The sequence below is a fragment of the Sphaerodactylus townsendi genome, linkage group LG14 (genome assembly GCF_021028975.2).
Source record: "Sphaerodactylus townsendi isolate TG3544 linkage group LG14, MPM_Stown_v2.3, whole genome shotgun sequence".
In the NCBI taxonomy this organism is placed as follows: domain Eukaryota; kingdom Metazoa; phylum Chordata; class Lepidosauria; order Squamata; family Sphaerodactylidae; genus Sphaerodactylus; species Sphaerodactylus townsendi.
Genome location: NC_059438.1, coordinates 24,500,607 through 24,511,335, shown reverse-complemented (window position 1 = coordinate 24,511,335; position 10,729 = coordinate 24,500,607). Strand labels below are relative to the sequence as shown.

The 10,729-nt window shown below is 55.0% G+C and overlaps 1 protein-coding gene across 4 annotated transcripts in view; it reads right to left on the bottom strand.

Annotated features, from left to right (window-relative positions):
- Positions 1-2,747: 2,747 nt before the first annotated feature.
- Positions 2,748-10,729, bottom strand: part of ANKRD11 (ankyrin repeat domain containing 11) — a 184,902-nt gene continuing 176,920 nt past the window's right edge. For all 4 annotated transcript variants that reach the window (XM_048515659.1, XM_048515663.1, XM_048515662.1 and 1 more), the window contains 4 exons: positions 9,932-10,030; positions 9,689-9,832; positions 8,666-8,758; positions 2,748-6,731 (listed from right to left, as the gene is read on the bottom strand). In XM_048515659.1, coding sequence (XP_048371616.1) covers positions 6,546-6,731; positions 8,666-8,758; positions 9,689-9,832; positions 9,932-10,030 — 522 coding nt within the window. In that variant the 3' untranslated portion in view covers positions 2,748-6,545. The remainder of the gene's footprint in view (positions 6,732-8,665; positions 8,759-9,688; positions 9,833-9,931; positions 10,031-10,729) is intronic.

The window sequence follows — 10,729 nt, the reverse complement described above, 5'->3', positions numbered from 1 at the left end:
GGATGCTCCCAGAATCTGCCCCCCACCACCACCCGGCTCCGTCCCCTGATGCCCCCAGGCTCCACCCCCCACTGCCCTCGACCCCATCCAGGGTGGGGTTGAGGGCGCTTGGAGGCAGCAGGAAGTCCTGTTGTCTTGTCGTTCTTGCGTGCATCCGACGGGGGCAAGGCACACGAAAACGGCGAGACAGCAGGACTTCCTGGTCACGTGGGGGGCCAATTTTGTGCCCCCCATGTAACCAGAAGAGTGGTGCCCGGTGACAAGGGGTACCCCTTGTCCCTAGGCAGATACACCACTGCTTCTAGGCTAGCTGCTTTCTTTGGCCTGCCAGTATTTGCCATGCCTGGGACAGCTACTGCGCCCCAGGCCCTCCCCCTCCCAGGCTTTCTCAGGGCCACCTCAGACATGCCCTTGGTGCTGCAGCAGGGAAGTAGCTGCCATTGAGGTCCAAAGCACATAGCAGGCATGTAGTCAGGCACAGCATCAAATCCTGGTCGCTCCAGCTGCAAGATCTCAGAATGCCTATAAGGAGAAGGACTTTTCTCTGCCCGGGACCCTGGACTGCCACGGCCAGTAGGGTTGAATGTATTGATGCTCTGACTCAAAGGACGGATTTCTGTGGAGTGGTCCTGCCTTCTTCCCTGGCCACTTTGGGGCAGGGGTTGTCTCCCCCTAGATCAGGGGCAGGGAACCTGCGGCTCTCCAGATGTTCAGGAACTACAATTCCCATCAGCCTCTGTCAGCATGGCCAATTGGTAGGGGCTGATGGGAATTGTAGTTCCTGAACATCTGGAGAGCCGCAGGTTCCCTACCCCTGCCCTAGATTCTGTACAACACATCATACCCTCTGATCAGGAAACCCTCTTTAGCAAATGCAATAGCCATTGTGATTGCCCCCCCCCCTTCCCTGGCAATGGTATCTGATGGAAACTATCTCAGTGAAATGCCCCCCACTCCGGAACTGATTGCCTTGGCATGTGCAAGAGGTCTTCTATTGCCATAAAACAGCCTCAGCTGAAGAATAATTAGGGGATCATTAGGAAAGGAGTTGATAATAAAACTGCAAGGATTGTCATGCCCTTATAGAAAGCCGTGGTGCGACCGCACTTGGAGTACTGTGTCCAGTTCTGGTCGCCACATCTCAAAAAGGATATCGAAGAGATAGAAAAAGTGCAGAGAAGGGCAACGAGGATGATTGAAGGATTGGAGCACCTTCCCTATGAGGAGAGGCTGCAGCCGCTTTGGGGACCTCCTTTAGCTTGGAGAGGAGACGCCTGGAGGGGGGGATATGGATTGAAGCTCTATAAAAATTATGCGCGGGGTAGAAAAATGTTGACAGGAGAAATTTTTCTCTCTTTCTCACAATACTAGAACCAGGGGCATCCATTGAAAATGCTGGGGGGAAGAATTGGGACTAATAAAAGGAAACACTTCTTCGCACAACGTGTGATTGGTGTTTGGAATATGCTGCCACAGGAGGTGGTGATGGCCACTCACCTGGATAGCTTTAAAAGGGGCTTGGACAGATTTATGGAGGAGAAGTCGATCTGTGGCTACCAATCTTGATCCTCCTTGATCTCAGATTGCAAATGCCTTAGTAGACCAGGTGCTCAGGAGCAGCAGCAGCAGCAGCAGCAGCAGCAGAAGGCCATTGCTTTCTCATCCTGCCTGTGAGCTTCCAAAGGCACCTGGTGGGCCACTGCGAGTAGCAGAGTGCTGGACTAGATGGACTCTGGTCTGATCCAGCAGGCTTGTTCTTATGTTCTTAAGAATGTGGGAGCCTCGGACGGTCCGTCGTTCACCCTTGGCTGCTTGGCCATCCATTCTGCTGGAGAAAAATAACTTTCCCCCTTTTTAGAGTGAAAGATAAAGGAGAGGCAGCAGGCCCCACGGTGTCACGCCGAGGAATCCAGCCACGTTCCTCGCACCCTGGAGGGTCACAGAAAACCATTTGTGTTGGCCGAGGCTCCAAGGCCCCGTGAAGGAAACTGTGCTCCACAGAGGTCTGCAGCGGATGTCTTGGCAGGACAGCCGCTCTGGCTCAAGCCGATGTCCATTTTATGCACTTCCTGGACCCCGGAGCTCCTTCGCTTCTTCCGGAGTGACACAGGCAGGAACTGGCTTACCTGCTGTTGAGAAAAGGGGAGGGCTTGTGGGTTCTGAGTTCAAATCCATACCTGGACACTACTCCCATCCCTAGCTCTCTGCTTTTAAGAAGAGCCCGGCATGAGAAGCAGGAGAAGGGAATGGGCAGTCTGGGGTGAATATGCGTGAAGGAGTCATTCCCTGCAGCCAGTGGTGGGATCCAAAAATTTTAGTAACAGGTTCCCATGGTGGTGGGATTCAAACTGTGGCGTAGCGCCAATGGGGCTGGGCGGGGCACAACGGGGGCGTAGGTTGGCATTCCGGGGGCGGGGCATTCCTGGGCGGGGCTGTGGCAAGGACGCAGCCACTGCGCCGGTCCTTGGGCGGGGAACGAATGCACACAGGCGCAGGCTGCCACGCACGCCGGTGCACCTCCTGCTAGACTGCTTCGAGTTCTGCTCACTACTGCTGAGAGGAGGGGCGTAACTAAGGCAAAAATCACGTGGCAAAATCCCCAATTAGTAACCCCCTCTCAGCACATACAAATACTTAGTAACCTACTCTCGGGAACCTGTGAGAACCTGCTGGATCCCACCTCTGCCTGCAGCTCCCCTTGTGAAGCAGCCCAAGTTAAAGAGTCCAGAATCACCTCCACATCTCTCTTTTTTTTTTTTATAAAAAAGAATTTATTTACGAACATTATTTCTTGAGGGACAACAGCATCTCTGCGCTTCTCTCTGTACATGCAACCGTAGAAAATAACATCTGTATTCGCTTTGCCTCTTTCTGCAGGAAGTTGCACAGCTAAAGGACAGTCGTGTGGCGGCAGAGCAGTGGCGGCGGCAGGACCAGCACTGCCAAACAATATGTACACAAACTACATTGTAAAAAAAAAAAATTACATTGGTACATTACAGACAACGCACCCCGCTGCTGTTTTCACCCACATTCTACGCAAGTTGCACTAGTACAAACGGAAGGGAGCGAATTGACCTGCCAGAATTATCTACATGGATATATACATACTGTCTAGTAGTAGAAGCATGCCAGGAGGGGCGCTTGCCCCGGGCCCGAGTCAGCAGAGCGCGCCTGCCCTATGGAGGGATTTCTGACGTCTTTCCACCAGCTGTGGCTATCAAAGGGGAGGGGGGCGGTGAGAAAGCAGAACCAGGGCAAACGGGCTGAGCTCCCCTTTCTGGTCTTCCAGCTCCTCCCCGTCCCCCGCCCCTTTTAGCGGCACAGGGCTTTGAGGCTGATTTGTGCAAACCTAAACCATGTTTCCTTGGGTAGAATGTTCACTCTAAATGCTTCAGAGCGCGGGAAGTCAGTAGCCCAAAATGCTCACGTACCAAATGTCCCCCTGGTCTTTGCAGGCACATCTCTGCTAACCGCGCCAACCGGTTTGCTCGAGAGAGGTGCCGATCGGCCCACAAGCAAGGAAACCGAGAGGGACATGGAGATGATTTGCACAAAGCATGGGCGCATCAAGGCACCCAACAGCAAGGGAAAGGCACGGACCTGACTTGCCACGAGCTCTGTGAAGTTCAGAGGTGGCCGAAGCCTCAGATCGGCGGGAAACCTCTCATGTGGACAAAGTGAAGCCAGAATCGCAAGTGTTTTCCACAATGGCTGACAGGCTGGTTTTCTGCAGCAGAGGAGAGTACAATAGTCAGTTTTGCACAAGTTAACAGTTGCCAGAGCAAATTCTTGTGGATTCTGTCGGCAAAAGTGCACATTTCCCCTTCGAAATGTCTATGGAGATTTTCTCCAGTTCAACATTGCACCACAAAGGCAATCTCTGCTCCTGCAGGATAATGCTGGACATCTAGGCCTCCACTCGCCCCTCACCCCCATCCTAGTTCTCTAGATAAGCAGTCCAAAAGGCCAGCTCAGTGTCTTCAATGGGGCTGGAGAGGACCAAGGGAGCGTCTCGCTTGGGGTGCATTTGGAGAAACTCTTACAAGGGGTATCAGACTGGTTGGGAGGAGGGCCTCACCAGGCACCATGGAGAACAACTTTCAACTGGCATGCCTGCTTTGTATGCCTGGCACAGCTCAACATCTGGGTGCTCACCAACACCGACCCAGGACCAAGAGCTGCCTGTGGTCCCGCAACCCAAATCAGGGCCCCACAGGCTGAACGACGGGGAAATGGACCAAGGCTTGCCTGGTTCAGATGATGCGGTGAAATGAGCCCTCCCAGAGGCATCTGAAACCAAGGGCAGAAGCTAGAGCCCGATGCAGCAAGCTTTTGGCTGGGTCTTTCTGGGTGTGCAGGTGGACGCCAGGCCAAGTGGATTAAACTTCCGCCACTTCATTACTGCTGGCACACAAACATGCACGCACGCACGGGTCACGGTGCTTCTGCCTTATCCTATGGCTGAAGTACCCAAGTTACAGGAGCAAACAAATGATGTTCTTCACCCCACTTTGGAAACGAAACCACAGTCCGCAGGATTACTGCTGAACTGGGCTAAGAACTCCTCCCCTGTGGCTCACCTGCCCGCGCTCCGCTTCCCCCCAGAGGACGTGGTCCTTGGCTTGTCCCTCACCACCATCTCTCCCAGTGAAAAGGTGGGCTTTCTGCAACTGTCCACTGCACCAGAAGGCAAGCCTGAGACCCTCAACTCAACCGAGCTCACACAGAAAGAAGCCATCTTCTGGCACCCGTCTGAAGGAGACAGACACCTGCTGCACCCCGGGGTCCTTAGGAAAGCTTCAGCCAGGGCCGTCTCTCCTGCACACGACACCACGACTCTAGCCTGCAGAATGCCAACAGATCTCGGACACAGTTGATCGATCTGGCTGCCTCTGGTCATCAGCACTGAACTTCACTACGTAGAAACGGGAGCAGATAATCCACGGTACCCTGAGAAACAAAGGGCTCAGCCCGCTCTCCTGCAAGAGGGAGAGATCCTGGGGCTGCCGCACTTGCCCTGCCTGGGCTGAGACTTGCTGCATCCCAGGGCACACCTGGGAAGGTCCTTAAGGCTTTGGCTAAAGAGATGGCTGCAGTTGCTCCCCTCCCCACCTTTCCTTTTGGGAGGGGGGGCTGTGACTGCTCCAGAGCATCACGGAGAACGAGGTCTCTTGTAATTGCAGCATGTGAGGAGGGACCTTCCTGTTCGCACGGGGGTCCTACGCTTGAGCAAGTTCTCCCTTCTGCTCCGAAGGAACCCTGTTCCAACTGGGTGCGCCGCTTCAGGCTTCCTGAAGAATGCCCAGACCCTGCTGAACTCAAGAAGGGGTGGGAAGGAATTGTGGGGAAACACTCTCTTGGGCACAGGTCACCTGCTGTGCGGGGGGGCAGGGGGGGCAGGCTAAACTCTGCCATGCACCTCTGTAGGCCCCTGGCCTGGCAATTTGGGGGGGGGGGGGGAGGCTGCCTAGGGTGAACTATACATACAAAGATAATTTTCATTAATTTATTTATTTCTTTACACATGACTGAAAGTGATGTTACAGTACATAAGTTATTTACAACTGTGCAGTAATGTGTTGCAAAATAAATTATCTAGAAGGCAGCAAAAGTACATTGTTAATGTATATAAAAACTGTACAGCTTTTTATGGGATACAATTTCTCTTTATATGAGTATTGGCTCTTGTAGTGTTTTATTTTTATTTTTTCAAGTTATGTTCTCAGAAAGAGAAACGAAATGCCCAAGATTAAAGGAAAAATATATATATTTATATATATTTATATATATATATATATATAAACCGTATGGATTTTACTCCATTTAAAAACCGAGTGGCCAAGTCCGTGCTCTGCGCCACTTTATTGAACAGGGCCCGGCGGCTGCTGTCTCCCCACAGATTGACTGCTACCTGGAACACATCGTGGGTCTCAAGGCCGGTGGCTGGGCCCTGCCTGCCTGCATCCCCACTGGGCCCAGCCGGGTGGCTTCCTGGTTAACTGATTTTACCATAGTCTGGATGGAACAAGAGAAATGAAGGAACCCCCATCCCACCCCCACCCCCGCCCTGTGGCTTCACCCTGCAGCTGCTCCAAGGGGACAGCCACCCGCAACCCAACGGAAAAGTCAAAGCGCCTGTTGCTGCTGCCCTCGTGAGTGCGACCGGCACCGGCCGGCTCCCCGCCAAGGCGGCTGGTGTGGCATCGGGAGAGTGTCCCAGAATCGCTCCTGCTCCCGTCGGCCTCTCGTCCTCCCTCCCTCCCGTCCAGTCCACGCTGCCATCCGCAGGCGGCCGTCCTTCCGCGGCAGCGACTCGGTGGGGGAGGAGCAGCGCCGGTCCTTCTCCTGCTCCCTCCTGCCTGGCGGGAGATGCGTCGTCGTGAAGAAAGTGCCGCCTGGGTTCTCGTGGGTTCTCTGCTTCCTCCTCTTCTGACTAGGGATTCATCAGCAAGCGGTTGGGGTGTGTGTGAGCGCCTGCACCCGTCCTCGGGGGCACCCACCTATGCCAGTTTGCAGGGAGAATGTCTCCAGGTGCGGTACTGTCATGCCGGCAAGAGCACAAAGTCATCGTTCACGTCCACCATCGGCACGTAGAAGGAGGGCACCTCGTTCACGCAGAGAGACTTGTGCCCTGCAGGGTCCAACTCTTGCACTTTCAGCTGCCACTCCATCCGCTGCACGGCGTTCAAGGCTGCCGCTTCGTGCTGCTGCCGCATCAACAGGCATGTCTAGACGACGAGAGAAAGCAGAGCACAGTGAATGGGGTGGGGTGGGGGTGGGCAAACACAGTTTTGCCACCTCAAGGTAAAACCACAGAGCATCGGTCTTCTAGAGGGGACACAGGCACTGCCAGGCAGGGCTTGCTGTACATACAAACTCCAAGCAGAGCAAACGTTGAAGAGTCAAGGCTCACACAAGAAGTTTTGATAAAAAATGGGCAGGCAGGAACCTCTCACTCTTTTCCTAATACAACACCAGGGCTTATAAAAGCTACAGACAGCAACCGGACCTGCCCCCTTCCTCTCAGCACAGGAGGGAGGGCATCTTCTGGGGCAGGACTCGCATCAAGACAGACGGCCTGGGGCTTCAAAATGGCTACCCTGATGCAGAGTTTCATCAATTTAAGCATCTTTTGTTTGACTCTTCTGACTTTCAAACAGTTTCGACTGTATATAGAGCAGCAGTGGCGTAGGAGGTTAAGAGCTCGTGTATCTAATCTGGAGGAACCGGCTTTGATTCCCTGCTCTGCCTACCTGAGCTGTGGAGGCTTATCTGGGGAATTCAGATTAGCCTGTGCACTCCCACACACGCCAGCTGGGTGACCTTGGGCTAGTCACAGTTTCTCGGAGCTCTCTCAGCCCCACCTACCTCACAGGGTGTTTGTTGTGAGGGGGGAAGGGCAAGGAGATTGTAAGCCCCTTTGAGTCTCCTGCAGGAGAGAAAGGGGGATATAAATCCAAACTCTTCTTCTTCTTTATCACCAGTGGGAGATTTAGGTACATTACATGGCATAAGTTTATTGATTTTATTGAATATTGATTAATATTGTTATGTTGGTATGATTGACTGGGAACTGCCCCGTGCCCAGCAAGGGAGAGGCAGCATAAAAGCCTCCTAAAAGGAAAAATGCATAAAATACCTGCCCACACTAGAGAGAGCCATGCCTTGGAAACCTCAGAAAGGCAGTCACAAGCACAGAGGCCACGCAAGCTTTTTGCGCAGCTGACAAGAGGCTCCTTGCCTAGCCGAAGTCAGGGCCTGGCCGGTGTGCCAGCACAGGACCCAGCCCCAAGCAAAGCAAATGCTTCAGAGGTGCCTAGATCGCTCGTTGTCAGAAAGGTCAATATTTTCCATCACTCACACCTGAGCTTGCCAAGAAAACCTGTGTACTGAAAGGGAGGGAGCCCACAAGGGGCCGGGTGGGGAGGATGGCAAGCAGGGTGAGGCAGCTGCAGCTGGCTTTTCTCCCAGAGCTCAGGCGCACATGGGTGGGGCACCTCCCCCCCCTTCCCCACTGGCTCAGCCCAGGAAGGACGGCGATGGAACAGGGGCTGATCAAAGGAGAGCACCAGGGTGGGTGGGTGGGTGGGGCAGGAGGCAGAGGCACCTCCAGAGAGACGGAAGAGGCCTCTTTAGAGCTCCTTCGGGTGATATCCTTTCCTGTGTGGGAAAGGGGGCTTCATGAGCACATCCATGTCCTCAGGGAAGTGCTTCTGGTGCACAATGTGGAGGCACGGCCCCTTCCCTGGACAAGGAAGGTCTGGCCGGATGGGACCCTTCACAAAGATGGGACCCAAGGGGCATCTGGGCTGCAGCCACCTTGCTCTGCTGGGGAATAAACGTCATTCCAGTGACATCCCAAACAGGGTCTCCTGCCTTCAATGAGCATAGTGGGTGGGTGCTTCAATTCCCCCCCTCCCCAGAAGGCACCCTTCCTAAACACCAGGCTCTCCCAGCCAGCTTGACATAGAGCAGTGGTGGCGAACCTATGGCACTCCAGATGTTCATGGACTACAATTCCCATCAGCCCCTGATGGGAATTGTAGTCCTTGAACACCAGGAGTGCCATAGGTTCGCCACCATGGACATAGAGCAAAACTAATCTGGGGTGCCATAGACCCCAAGTATGGCCATGCACCCCCCGGGCGCCTTCTTTTCTCACCTTCATGCGCTCATATTTATCATCCACATCTTGCAGCCAGGAAATGAACTGGCGAGCGTTGAAACGATCTCTGACAGATTTGTTCTCATCTCCCTGAAACACACGGGGGAGGGGGGGGGAGACCACCTTGAATGCTCAGTTCTCCTCTCCCCCAGCACAGCGAAGTGTTGAGTGTGCAGGGCCCGCCCCTGCCCCTGCCCCCAGCCACTCTATGCCTGGAACCTGACACAGAGCCCCGCCCGCCCACCTGCCCCCCTCCCTCAGCAGGGGTCTCCTTCTCCCTGCCCGTTGCAAGGGCCCCCACTCCTGGCTCTCCTAAGCTAGACAGCCCCCAAATCCTGAGCTTCTGGCTTCCTTCCCTCTTTTGTGTGCTGGGCACGGCTGGACTGTAAATCAGATGTACAGATCAATAGAAGGGATGGCTAATCAATCCCTCCCTCCCTTTCTCCCTCCTGCCCGGGGCACAGGCACTGACACCTGCAATGCAGCGCTTGGCTTTCCACCGAGATGACAGCTTTACGGCAAGGCTTTACCGGAGCCCTTGCCACACAGCCGGTCGGCCAGCCACACAGCCAGCAGGAGACGCTGATGTCACGGGCCGGCTTGTCTGCAGCCGCTCGGGAACTCTCCTCTTGCAGCAAAGCAACAGCACGCGCTGCAGCGCCAGCACACGCCTCTTCAGACTCAGACTCAGCTGGGGCTAAGCTACACGGAGGGGAAAAGCCACCTCGATCGGCTTTCTGGGGCTCCTCCTCTTCTGAATGAGAACCCCAAAGCAGCGCTACCAGCCTTGCCATTCACCTGGCGCCTCAGTCAAGGGGGTGGCTGCGCTCTTCTCCCACCACTTCCTTACCCCACACGGGCAACCCCCCCCCCCTCAGCCCAGATCAAGGGCGATGTCTCTGGCATCAGGCCAAGCACCAAGCAAGAAGTCTGAGCCCTCTCCTGTGCCCCAGCTGCCTCCACCTCCTTTGGGGCAAAGGACCCAAAGACAGCCACGCCCTCCAGAAGAGGGGCACAGACCTGATTTTCTAGAGGCATGTTGTACACCTCCGAGTCCAGAAGCATCGTGCATGCACTGAAGGGGACCGCCTGGTTGGCGATCGTCCGTGCTGCCCGGCAATGCACCCTCAGGATCTCCTGTTCGCACGACACAATCAGCTTCTCCTGGCAAAGAAGAGACATGGGCAGAGTCAGCCGGGGGAGAGAGAACCCCCCACCCTGTTACCGAAGGGGCACCCGGCACCCCAGACAGCCGGCTCTCACCCGCTCGATGCTGTGCTGGAGTCGCAGTTTGCCACGGACGGCTTCCTGCTGCTTGAACAGCTCCTTGAGGGGTTCTGCCAACGACGGAGGAGGGGCGATCTGGAAGACACAGGAAGAAGGCCCGCCAGTGACGGCCTGCCCCTTTCACCTCAGCAGCCCCAGCAGAGAGGGTGGAGCCAGCCCTCCTGGGAAGGCTGCTGAGCACAGAAAGGCCTGAACCCAGCCACGTCCCATCCTGTCCTCCTCTTGGGCCCAGGCAGCCACCCTCTGACCCAGCCCAACAAGATGCAGCGGAGTGGGGGTGGGGGATGCCCAACACTGCAGCTCACGCACTGCTCTGACTGGCTCCCCCCGGATTTTCTGATCCCTAAACCAAGAGGCTGCTCGGCGTTTGTGCGGAACTCACTTTCCCCTCCTGTCCTTCACGTCAGCAGCTCTCAAAAGTTCATCCCTTCAGAACGGAGCACAGACTGTTCTGTTTGATTTCTGCCCCCCCGGCAGGTGGAAGCCAGCATGGCGGAGTGGTTAACAGCAGGTGGACTCTAATCTGGAGAACAGGGTTGGATTCCCTGGTGAACCAGATTTGTTTCCCCATTCCTGCTGGGTGACCTTGGGCTAGCCACAGTTCTCTCCGAACTCTCTCAGCCTCACCTCCCTCACAAGGTGTCTGTTGCGGGGAGAGGAAGGGAAAAGGAGCTTGTAAGCCCTTTTGAATCTCCATACAGGACAGAAAGGGGTATCAATCCGAAACTCTTCCCTCTTCTTCTCAGACACCGCTTCGTTGCCAACTAATCATCT